This window comes from Osmerus mordax, chromosome 12 (assembly GCF_038355195.1).
Source record: "Osmerus mordax isolate fOsmMor3 chromosome 12, fOsmMor3.pri, whole genome shotgun sequence".
NCBI lineage: Eukaryota > Metazoa > Chordata > Actinopteri > Osmeriformes > Osmeridae > Osmerus > Osmerus mordax.
In genome coordinates, this window is record NC_090061.1 from 4,875,433 (window position 1) to 4,887,681 (window position 12,249).

Sequence of the window (12,249 nt, forward strand, 5' to 3'; positions counted from 1 at the left end):
CAAGTCTTCTGACAGCTCCGGAATTAATTTTCTGATTGGAAGGAGGTGGACTCAATTAATTACTACATCGCTCGGTCTGTTCCTGGTCTCTCAAGCTTATGAGTCACGAACCGTAGAAAAACTTTTATTTTTTACTGAAAAACTTGCAAAAATAAAGAAAACATAAAAACTAAACATAGCTATAAACGATTTCAAGAGGGCCACAATGTCATTTGACTACTTGGGATGCATTAATAGTAAAAAAAAAAAAAAAAAACTTTGATTTGACAAATAGCACTTTTACTACTACAAACATGAAATTCACCACAGTGTAATTGTATGCAGTACAAAACATATGCTAACACTGTAGCCTACAGAATTAAACACAATTTAAACAAAATAACAAAATAAGTTTAAAATTGTGCCCCTGGCCAAAACAAAATATATTTTCAATTGAGTGTGTGTGTCATTCCTATTTGTCCATTGGTTCATAGTCAGTAGACAAAGTACAGTTCATAAGGACTCATCTCCACTTTCAGATGTAGTTTACAGCTGTCCAACAAAAACAGTGGATTTTAGGAATCATTAGGCAGTCCAAACAGTTTGACAGTTCCTGCCTCTCGGTTGCTGTCATACTTTCCTTCCTTGTCGTCACAAGCGTATGCCAACAACGGCCTCTTGGGATGCCATGCTACAGTGAACGTTGGTGATTCACACTGAACCTCCCACAGCTTTTCCCCTGTGAATCAATATTACATATACCATACTTTTTTTATAGCCCTACGATAACGGTAAAACGTTGAAAAGATATCATACATTTAGAATGTTTAGCTAATAACTAGATCAGAAGCTGCCATTATGAAATGAAAAAATATGAAGAATTGTAGCCGTTTCCTTGTTTTGATTGGATTCTTGTTTAAATGAAATGGTTGTTTCATGTCTCTCTTTACTTACAAGGGCCTTATATTTAAACAGGGTCGTTTTAAGGACTAAGCCAAAACGTGTATTCTACTAACCTGTCTCAACCTCTGCTATGTCAATGAAGTGATCCTCTGAAGCTGATGCCAACATCTTCCCATCATGACTAAAACTCAAAGTCCTTACTGGCCAGTCCAACCTGATGACAAAACAAAAGACATGAATATTTTATGCTTATACTTTGTCTTATGTTTTGTAAGAATCTTTACCTTTTGATTAATGTTGTACCTACAATTAAAACAGTTTGCATCAATAACCGCAAAAATTGCTAATTACCACAAGCGTCTATATAGCAAATGATTGTACTATCAAACTTTATGAGTGTCATAACTGTCAAGTTTGATCAACACTGGCCAAGGTAATCTAACCAAACAGGCAGGAAATAAATAAAACCTGATATAAATCCAAATGTAGTTAATAAAATGTGACTTCAACTACCGGTAATCAAACATTCCATCATACATGGCAGTAATGTGAGGGAGCAAATCTGTTCATCCAAGTAGACAGATAAGATAAAGACTAACCTGGAGAAACAGCGAACACAGACCAGCTCCTCCACATTCCACAGACTGACCAGAGCGTCTGCACTTCCTGTTGCAAAGTACTTCCCTGTGGGGTCAAACTTGATGCATATGCAGTTGGAAGGGTGGGCATTGATCGACTGGATAGGCTTCAACTCAGGATAACTGGAAAAAGTTATACGATCATATAATTAGCAGTGGTTTGGTGTCGAGGGACAGCATTGTTTCCTTAAAACCTTAAGAAGATTGAGGAACACATGCTCAGTGTTTGAGAAGCGCATGTGTTTTAGGCTATGCAGGATAATAATTACAAATCATAAATACTAATTACAAACACTTGTATTTAGTGTCCTTGTATTCAGACGCATAACAACAGCACCAATTGTAATTCATTTTTAGCAACTTGGTTTTTATATATATATATATATACACTGTTGTTCATATATTTAGATAGAAATGAATGCCTCTTATGCTTTCTCTTACTACCACAAATCCTGGAAAAACACTGCAAATTCAAAAAGTTTTACCTGAGGACGTTGATGCATCCATTTCCATTGGTCAGAAAGAACATGTCGTTGTCATTGTTCCAGGAAATCTCGTTGACCTCAAACTTAAACTGTTCCTCAGCACGTGACCGATGAGTCTTGGCGTCAATGAAGGTGACCACATCATCCTTGTTCCCTACAGCTATCGTCTGACCATCTGGACTCCAGCAGATATTGATATTTTCCCCTAAACACAAACCAAAATAACTTGTTTTAAATACATTCTGTTTAAAATCAATAAATGAAATGATCATTATTTTGTATTATTACACAAATCAATGACAATAACTTCAACAAACAGTAAAATTGGCATGTCAAGTGTAAGGTTACAAACTAACCTTTAGTATTGACAGTGGCTATGCACTTTGTTGTCCTGACGTCCCATATTCGGATGGTCTTGTCTCCTGATGCAGTGACAAAGATGTCTGGGTTGGTTGGATGCCAACACAGCTGGTCAACACTATCTCCATGACCCCTGTAGTTGTTCTCCTTGACCTGTTATGTACATTTAGAGAAAGAGATTGGCTGCTTAGCAAACAGTAAATGCCAAACGTTTTCAGAATGGACCCACATCGAAAATATTTCTGTACTCTATTCCTCGCGTGGAAGAGTGTTTGTTGTCCATATTTTTGATGAGGAGTAGGCCTACTGACTGTTCTAAGATACAGACTGGTCTTCCATCTACTATGTCACTGTGACTGTACCTGACCTGGCTTGAGATTGACAATTGTTGGCTTCTCCAAACTTCAGGTGCCTGACTGAAAAAGTGAGAAGCACGTGTGGATGCACAAGTAATGTAGCTAAGTTACATGTAAGTATGTAAAGTTATGCAAGTAGCATCACATCGCTTAGGCTCCTTTACTTGACAGTCTGCCCAATAACAACACTATTTAGGCTAGTGTTCGACAGACCACATTAATACTTTAATATAGAGGTTGCAGCATTACTAGATGCACTGATTCAATGTGAAAACAATTGACACATGTGGCATAAATAGGTAAAACGGTAAAAGCAACGTGCAGTTTCGTAGCCAAACTAGCATAGTCAAACGAGGAAACACATGTGGCCTCATACACAGAAAGCTCTCTTTTTTATTACTAATTTATTTTCACTAATAACGCAATCAAACTCATTGTTAAGAATGTTGTTAGAGCTAGTGTAGGTGGAAGCTAGAGTACGTTAAAGTGAAACAGTACTGTATGTGAAATATCCGTATCGTTCATATTGACACTCACCAGTCGGTCTTTTTCCAAGACAAATACGCTTGCAGTTTTGTCAAAAGACCCGGAGGCCAGCCGTCTTCCGTCGCAGCTCCATGCTACAGAATGAACTTTCGCGCTATGCGCAGCAAATTCACGACTTTTATTGTTATTTCTGAAAGTTTCTTGCATCTCTTGATAGTAATTCGACGCCATGTTGAAAGCTAATGTCTTCTTCTTCTATTTTTCGACAGGCTGTACGCTGTACATTGCTCTGCTGCCTCTCACTGGTCAGGCGTGAAAATCCCTGATAGCATCGGTCTATGGAAAATCCTCATTGCTTTTCTGCTTCTCTGATGTAATGCTGGTGTCGTGCCAAGGCACTTATCCCTACCAGGATTTGTATCCCCTGGCCACGGGAGCGCGCGTGCATTCAGAGAAGCGCAGTTTAACTAAAGAGTAGGGGCGTCGTTAGACCCTTTTTACTGGGGCACGTGCCCCAGTATAAATCTGCTGTGCCCCAGTAAAATCTAAAGTTTGAGTTTTAACAATTTACTTTATTTGTCAGTGCATTCATTTAGATTGATAATCCCGTACAAAATAAACGCTGTATCCCAATCAACGCTTGTAAAAGTGTTTAACCGAAAACAAAAACCGATGCCCACAGAATTCCATGTCAGCACGCCCTTCTGAGTTTGCCAAATAGCCACTGCAGCATGAACATAGAAGTCCAGGTGTCAGACTCGGCACACAACTCCAGAATTTAGGTAAGAAAACATTACAAAACTAAAGATAGTTTCTAAATGATAGGCCTACCGTTCAAATTGGGATACATTATTACTGTAAATTAAAATAGCGCTACTACTAGTGTTGGCTACAAATTAGCACTAGCTGTTACAGACTCTGAAAACAGGGCCTGACTAACGATTGAGCAATACAACTTACTATTGTGATAACTTAGTTCTCAATAAGAGAGGATTCACTCGAGATGATAACATTCATTCTTTAATATCCGAATGCCCAGAGGTTGCAGTTAGCACATACATTACTCAGTCTCCACTTGATCTGCTGTCAATCTTGACCTCAAGGGTTAATTGTACCTCCTGATGGAGTGGGGTGGTTTTGCAATAGTATATATATGTGAACCAGATAATCAGGATACCACATTATACTATACTTTAGAGCCTGTATTTGACTGCAAATTAACTAACCAACATCAATAAATGTAACTTATGCTCATGGAAAGTAGGTAGAGTATAAACTAACACACGTGATTAAATCACATTCAACTCAACCAAGCAACAAGAGAAAACGTCAATTAAGGGGGAACAGGGGAACTGAATTCTCCGGAACACCGGTGTTGTGGCGTCATGCACCCCCGCCTGGAAAAGCAGGTCGATACATAGAGGTTTTACATTTACATTTAGTCATTTAGCAGACGCTCTTATCCAGAGCGACTTACAGTAAGTACAGGGACATTCCCCCCGAGGCAAGTAGGGTGAAGTGCCTTGCCCAAGGACACAACATCAGTTGGCATGACCGGGAATCGAACTGGCAAACTTCGGATTACTAGCCCGCTCAGCCACCTGACTCCCTAGGTTTTAGGTCTACTTGTCTTTTGTAGGCTATAGGCATGTGAACCTTTGGTCCGTTTTTAGGACAGCTGATATTCTGGATCGGAAGGCTGTTGTTTTTGACCTGAGTAGCCTACCCTACGCGCACGCTACCTGTAACATTCGTAATTTTTTCCCCATACGTCTTTCTAAAACTGTGTGTCGGTGTGTGTTTGTTTGTGTGCGTGTAAATGTAATTCCACATCCAAAGATTAGGAAGATGTTCGTATGGGAAACAGTGTCATCTAGTGTGTGCTCTGCTGATTGACAATGGTAATAGCATTTTTTTTACTTTCTGTTGTAAAGTAGCTTTAAATTTCCCCTGGGGATCAATAATGTGCTACACTACTCTACTAAAGGAACATTACAGTAACCTATTAATACAGACTTTCAGTCCAGTAGATATCATAAGCCAACATGTCCATCAGTAGTAGTTATGTAAGTATGACAGACAGTTTCGCAAAGGCCCACATTATCTCATTTTCCAGACAGCCTGATAAGGACTACCGGTATCAGCATACAGCGCATAAATGGAAGGCTAATTCTTACCTTCATGAACACCCTGTATAGTCTATAAAGCTTTGATACCCTATTGCCTCCAAACTATTTTGATGTTGAAAAAAGACAAGTGCTGTTTTAAATGCTGTATTTATGAAACATATGTATGTATATAACACTTACGTTTGCCAGTAACATAGTAAATTTGAAAGGTAATTGTAACAATCTTGTGATTGTGGTTCTTAAGCATATTAAGTGCAAATGATTATCCTTCATAAATACTAAGACTAGATAACAGAAATATATTATATATATAACAAAAATGTATTCTAAATCATGATATAGTATGTTTAAATGTATGGATTAGATTTTTAAATGTATTCCCTCTTTATACAATTCTCTTTATTTTCTTAATATAAGAAATAAGTACATAAAATATATACAGCTATTTTCTCATCATTATGGTTATGATGAAATGTACTCTTTCACGTTACCTCTTGACTCACACTGCATGATAAATATTAGTGTTAAAAAGTCAGAGGATTGTTGTCAAGATAATTCCATCAATAGGACAGAGGATCAATTTTTTTTGTCATTTTTGATCATGAGCTGTGACTGTAAATACTAAGTGTCTGGGTATGTACTAAAGACTCCTGAAGAACTTCAGAGAAAGTTCATAACCTAGAAACATGGTGGCACTCATGGGAAAACCACGGATTGCATTCACTGTGGCACCACGAAAGAAGACCTGCAGAGACATGGAAACAGGTAGATTAAAGTACTTCAAGTTAGGGACTGCGTCAAAGGCTTTTGATATTTAATATGAAAACAACCTGAGGCTGATTTTGGTGTCAACTATTAACCAACTTTTGTAAGTAAAACCTATTTCCTCATTGGTGGTGATGGGGTTGATGAACTCAAGTTTATGTTCCTTCGGTTTGGAAACTACAGAGTACCTAAAATTGCGTTTGTCAGAGAGACGATTTAGTCTTGTGACGCACATATTACAGAACACCTTTCCCAACAATAAACAAATTCAAAGTCTGCAGTTTATATGCCAATGAAATATTTTATCGCAATTTATTGCACACCATTTAGTGAATGCCTATCTTGCATCAAACCCAAAGTTTATACTAAAATCAGTCACTTATAACTTCTCATATTATATGTGATGATTCAACTACAGGCCCATGTGAGGGCACAAACAATAAGGCTAGGCAAAGGCACTGTGAGCATACATTTAAGACAATGTTATGCGTTTATTCCTGTGATTTCCCTGTTATCAATGTTTCTTACCTGTAAACCCTCTGTCTTGTAGCTATGTACTATACAGTGGAGGATACCCCTGTATTTTCTCGGATGGAGGGAATCCGCCTGCATTCTGCTCTTCACCACATCTGCTGGGGTGGCTGTTACCCAGGAGATGGAGCCTTTAAGAGAGAAAAATCACCAACATATTAAAACAAGTCAGGTTGAGATTAAGATGGACAACTTCCAAGGGTTGATTTCAAGCATTCTATACAGAGGTCCACTCCATAGAATGTTCTATCATTCATCACTAAACACAATGACTTGCTAAAGTAATTAAACCCCTCATCATGTGGATTGTAAAGGTGACATTGGTTTTATGTTGGTAAATCATTGTCAGGAAAAAAAACCTGAAATAACTTGCAAGTATTCAACCTTGACACAACCTTTACCCGCTTTGAGACTTTTGGATAAGTGTACCAACTTTGTACATAGCATTGGAGTGATTTTGCCCATTCTTTTTTGCATATTTCTCCAGGCAGGTTAAAGTTGGACAATTCTTGTGTACTAGAATTTTTACGTGGTGCCACATATTCTAAATGGGATTGCAATCAGGACATTGACTAGACCACTGTTTGAGCATTGAAAAATGCTATTGGATCTCAACATTCAGAGTTGTGCAACTGTAGTTTGTAGTTAGTTGAGCATCCCATTCAAGTTAGAAATGGCAACTACCCTCTGTAGGGCTTTCTCAGCAAGCTGGTCACCTCAGCCCCTGGGAGTATGCCACGACAGACTGTAGTGATTGGTGACTCCATCACCCTTAACATCCAATTATAACCACTAATGACAAGGAGCTGAGATACCAAAATAGCAGCTGGGTGCTGGGTGAAACTAGGACTAGAGCAAAAGAGAAAGTAAAGGCACGGGGTAAATAAAGTTGTGATACAGCAGGGAGAAGGGTAATGCCATAAATGTCGATCCCAATGACGTTACATTGAGATAGTCAGAGGTCCCTAAAGTAAATGCAGCATGAGCATGTGACCTTGCTTTTATCGAGTGTCTCTTGTCCACTTTTACCCCCCCCCCCCCCCCCCCCCACTCCCCCAATTCGAACACAGCTTGTACCTCTTTGCAAGGGGTTGTTGCTTAGAAACGTGTATCACTAGGGAAACCCCTGCAAGTGCTGCTTCCCAACCTAATTTTGTATGTATTGTAACTTATGCTGTGCGCCTTCTGCTTCTCTGCGAAAACTTGTACAAATGGGCTATAAAAGCAAAAGTGCTAAAATTGGAATCAGAATGTTTCTTTTTAACTTCAGATAGAAGAATTATTTGTATGTCAGTAATTAATGAATGTTTTTCCTAATACATGATTTGCCTTTAGACACATCAATAGAATCAATCCAACTTCACTCCCAAACACCCAAACACTGGATCTAGTCCTTACACTTAGCATTAATGTTATGAAGGAGGGGGGGACTGTCTTTTGTTGGCCACTTTCACAATTGAACTATATCAATGGCCTCATAGTTCTCATACACTTGGGCTGAGTGAGCTGTATGGGACAATGTGGAAATGTTTTCTGTGAAGAATTTGTAAAGGAAAACTCTTGACAAAATAGACACGTCAGCCCTTTTGAACCTCTTCCAAAACAAACAACTAATCTCTGCAATGAAGCACATGCAGCACTGTTCAAGTTCTTAATTTGATTACAGGACATGTATTTAGTTATTTTGTGTTTCTATTTTGTCTGTAAGATTGTTGGATGTTCACATTTCTATTTCATTTGTATTTGGGGAGTTGCTTTTGGTATCTGTGCAGCCTTATCGACACTATAACGATGGGCTCATTGTTCATTATCACTTACTCACCATCCTAAAATTCTATCATCCATCCCAACCGAATAATTTTCAAATCATTGTACACTTGTGCAATATGCTTAAATGTTGACTTCTGCCCTCCTTCATTAGGTTATTACAGCAATTCTGTTAAAGATAAGATCATTTCACAATCACTAGCATTACTGTGTCAGTTTGATATTAATAGCTGTGTTCTGCATTTAATGCAGAAGGTATTTCCTCCCACTAAAAAGAACATCTGCTGTAACAATTGGTCATACAAGGAAGGTCATAAGGCATTACTCCTGAGTGCAATCTCTATCATGGGTTGGAATCCAGCTCAGCTAAAAGAAGTAAAGTTCCCTCTTGCAGTGCACAGTGCATACATTGTATTGTGGGTTGAGGTCCCAAACCTTTGCAGATTATGTGCGCTGTTGTGTGCACTTTTGAATAAATGATTCCGTTAAATGAAAACATTTAAAATCAAATAAGACAAATTAATATAGTCACCTATGATTCTAACTGCATCCACACTGACTTAGAAAGGACATAGAATAAAAAATAAGGCTCCTTATTACATTTGGTGAATCTATAACATTTATAACAGAGATCAAGAGACTAAAAAGTCAATTTGTTTTTTTGCGGTTTCATAGCACTAGGCCTATAGGTCAAGGAGGTTATTTACAGTGTGACATGCATTACGCAACTTTGCAGACGATGTGTCTCAGTGTACAACATAGTTGGTGATGTATGGTGTCAAATTCTAGCTTACTCAAGACAGCAGGGGTTATTTCCAGGAAGTGTTTAACCCAGTAAAACTGGCCAAACAAATTTGGACTCCTAGGCCTACCTCAATATCTGCAATATTAAGTAAGGAGAAGAATAATCCATATAAATACAACATGCTTACCTGCTAGTCCACCAGCCAGCCATATGGAGCTAAAGCGAGGGGAGGACTTGCCATCAGGATTCAGCAGATCACAGAACAACGTGTAGGGGAGGAAGTAGAGAGTGTAGCCGGGGACGTCCCTCAAGACCATAGCCCCGGCCCCTCGGTAGAGGCCCTGCAACCCCTCCGACTGGAGGATGCTGCTAATGCAGTGGAGAGGGCCCCTGTAGCCATGCTGACCGGAAATCTCCACAGATTTCAGAGGTATATTACTACTCGTGTTACCAGCAAGGTTCAGGTTCTCTGCATACAGGGTAACAGACATTAAGTGAAAGGTATAGTACCTCATCTCAAGCGCACATGTATTATTCTAGACTAACATAACTACACCACACCTGTTTGTTATTAGGTAGTATCTTACTGTTCAGCAAAAGATGTGTTCATGTCAATGTTTATTCCTAATCAATAAAATGTGAGCCTGCGCATGACCACTGTCTACCTGCTAGAACAGGCCGTGTCTGCATCTGCAGCCTGATCTTCACCAAGTCCACCGGTGCTCCCAGGCTCACTGAGACCAGCCCAGTTAGCATGCTAGCTAGTAGCAGGTCCAGCATGCCACACGGGTGTCTGCTATCGCCATGGCGAATCTTGCTTATAAGTCTCTGTGTGTTGCTGAATAAGCCAAACACCACAGAATTATAGACTGTGATGCTGGCCAATGGGAAGGAGAGTCCCTTAAAGAAGCCAGACACCTGGAACCAATCAAAAACAATCATGAGAGTCGATACACCAACTCTCTGTTTCAAAAACTATCTTTTGATTACAGAGTTATAGCAAAATTAAATAAATGGTTTCCCTCGGGTCTCAGGAAAAGGTCTCACAACTGTTCAAAACCTTAAAATATTACTTTGGCCTGTTTATGCTTTGGCATGGCACTTCTTTTTTTTTTTTACAATGTCGCATGCCTACAACACAGCACATTGTAAACTAAGACTTGGATTGTTAATGCAAGCCAGCCTGATGTAATCATCATGACAGACAATCCCTTGTTATTTGGGACCTAAGTTTCAGAGTCAGTGGCACTTCCTTACTGTTTCTTTTCTGTAGATGGTGAGAACACAATGGAGGGTGTTTTGGTATCCTTTTCCAGCCTGCAACCGAGTCTGTAGGATTCAACAATAAATATACTATTTCTGATAACATCTTATTAAAGATACTGAAACGTCATTGATCAAAATGTAGGAGAAAATAGAGTACCTTTACTGTGTCTAGTGGGTGGCCAACAATAACACTGGAAGCCCCTACAGAAATTAGTACATTGGATTAGTTTTCTCTGGCAGTACTGCTTTGTTTATGTAATTTACTATTGTAAGGGCAAGTTTAAACACTTGGTATTCTGACACAAAATGTAGCCTATATGCAGTGTCGTTGATAACATTGGATTATTTTCAACATAAAACGATTAACGCAATTTAAGACTATCTAGCAGAAAATAGAACATATTGTTCTAACGTTCCAGAAACAATAGTTCAACTGTCCGTCTTCATAACATTTCTAACAACATGCATTGTTGCCTACTACAGAGCAGAATATAGACATTTAGAAAATCATTTTTTTTTAAATTAAGTTTAAGAGTGCAATTTAAAATAACAAAGAGGTCTGTTTGATATGAAAATCTGGCCTAATATATGTAGTTTTTACGGTATGCTTGTGCACATTAGGTAAATTTGAATTTGTTTATTACACCATCGGCCTTATTTCGGTGGCTACGACGCAATTCAAATGCACATTATGTACAGTAGGTCTACTGTTGCCTATAAGGTAGAACACAAACTCCAAAACGTAGCTAGGCTTACATGAACTCTGAATTATTTATGAATCTCTTTCAACTTTCCTATGTGAAAACAAACTACCTTGAGGATGCGGATTAACTTTATGCTAATTTTAAATCACTCACCGCCAATCCATCCGGCAATGAAATCTTCTAAGTGAAAACAATTCATTGTCGATGCAGCGGCCAACTCTCTCCGTATTTCCATGATCTTCAATGATGAGTCTAAAGAGTTTCTACTTATAACATTTAAACCAGCAGTTTATAGACAGCACCGTTTAGCCAAGATTATTACAAGTTTGATAGGCTACACAAAACGAATTGAAGAAAAACTACGGTGTCTTCGCAAACTATTTGTTGTTTTGCTACTTACATAAAAAAAGATCGGACGGATCTGAATGTTTGGAACCAATCAGATTCTCGGATTTCTGTTTGACCCTTTTTTCTGCCGAAAGAGTTAACTTTTCATGAGAATCAGAGCGTTTTGTAGCCTATGACGGAGTGAGAGGAATAATGCTACCCAAGCAAATATTTTTCCTACATACACGTCTCTGATTATTGACATAAGTCATGCTGGACATGCATTCAGTCTGGTTAAAAATTGGCATTCCATAGGCTACTGTATGTCCAATTTTAAGAGCGTCTCATACAAAACAAGCAATTTTCACAAGCAACACACCCTTAAGATTACCCTATGTAGGCTAACCACGATAACAGCAAGATAAGTAACATGCTTTCAACACTCAGTTGAAAGTTACCCGCAACACATACTAACAGCATACGTTTGCATGTTACTGTACAAATACGCTATATATTTTTTTACTCGTGAACACGAAATTATTTATCTGTGAAGATAGTTGCGTTTACTCAAGACATTGCTTGAAATATATATTAATAAATCCTTACGTGTAGCCTTGAACCTAAGTCACAGACTGTTTCAACGTTTGCTGAAATAAACTGTTGGCCCACATCCAACTCAAGCCCACTGCCTGTAATGTAGCCTAATAATAGTTTTTGTCAATTTGCACTGACCACCCCAATACACCTGTATGATTTAGGCCAATAAGACAGAACACCTCAAATAAAAACGGAGCCAAACATAAGATGA

The 12,249-nt window shown here is 38.6% G+C and overlaps 2 protein-coding genes across 3 annotated transcripts; both read right to left on the minus strand.

Annotated features, from left to right (window-relative positions):
- Positions 1–553: 553 nt before the first annotated feature.
- Positions 554–3,458, minus strand: thoc3 (THO complex 3). Its single transcript, XM_067247355.1, has 6 exons — positions 3,259–3,458; positions 2,362–2,518; positions 2,006–2,210; positions 1,482–1,643; positions 996–1,096; positions 554–718 (listed from the first exon to the last, which is right to left on the minus strand). The coding sequence occupies exons 1-6, from the start codon at positions 3,436–3,438 to the stop codon at positions 555–557; spliced, it is 969 nt and encodes a 322-aa protein (XP_067103456.1). The 5' UTR covers positions 3,439–3,458; the 3' UTR covers position 554.
- Positions 3,459–4,231: 773 nt separating this feature from the next.
- slc25a48 (solute carrier family 25 member 48) lies at positions 4,232–11,705 on the minus strand. Of its 2 annotated transcripts, XM_067247310.1 has the most exons (8): positions 11,515–11,705; positions 11,268–11,377; positions 10,568–10,611; positions 10,402–10,473; positions 9,810–10,062; positions 9,332–9,613; positions 6,630–6,763; positions 4,232–6,081 (listed from the first exon to the last, which is right to left on the minus strand). In XM_067247310.1, exons 2-8 carry the CDS (start codon positions 11,347–11,349, stop codon positions 5,977–5,979), a joined length of 972 nt encoding a protein of 323 aa, XP_067103411.1. In that variant the 5' UTR covers positions 11,350–11,377; positions 11,515–11,705; the 3' UTR covers positions 4,232–5,976. The 2 variants fall into 2 exon arrangements, with proteins under 2 accessions (XP_067103411.1, XP_067103410.1); XM_067247309.1 differs by lacking the exon at positions 11,515–11,705 and having other exon boundaries at positions 11,268–11,482.
- Between the last annotated feature and the right edge of the window lie 544 nt (positions 11,706–12,249).

Bases quoted from the DNA above. Each gene is read 5' to 3' on its own strand.
- thoc3 (XM_067247355.1), bottom strand. From the start codon at position 3,438: ATGGCGTCGAATTACTATCAAGAGATGCAAGAAACTTTCAGAAATAAC. The intron at 2,519-3,258 runs GTGAGTGTCAAT...TGTACATAACAG, and splicing joins TCTTGGAAAAAGACCGACTG to GTCAAGGAGAACAACTACAG. The intron at 719-995 runs GTTAGTAGAATA...ATTGATTCACAG, and splicing joins CATAGCAGAGGTTGAGACAG to GGGAAAAGCTGTGGGAGGTT.
- slc25a48 (XM_067247310.1), bottom strand. From the start codon at position 11,349: ATGGAAATACGGAGAGAGTTGGCCGCTGCATCGACAATGAATTGTTTT. The intron at 9,614-9,809 runs GTAGACAGTGGT...CCCTGTATGCAG, and splicing joins GACACGGCCTGTTCTAGCAG to AGAACCTGAACCTTGCTGGT. The intron at 6,082-6,629 runs GTAAGAAACATT...ATGTCTCTGCAG, and splicing joins ACAAGACAGAGGGTTTACAG to GTCTTCTTTCGTGGTGCCAC.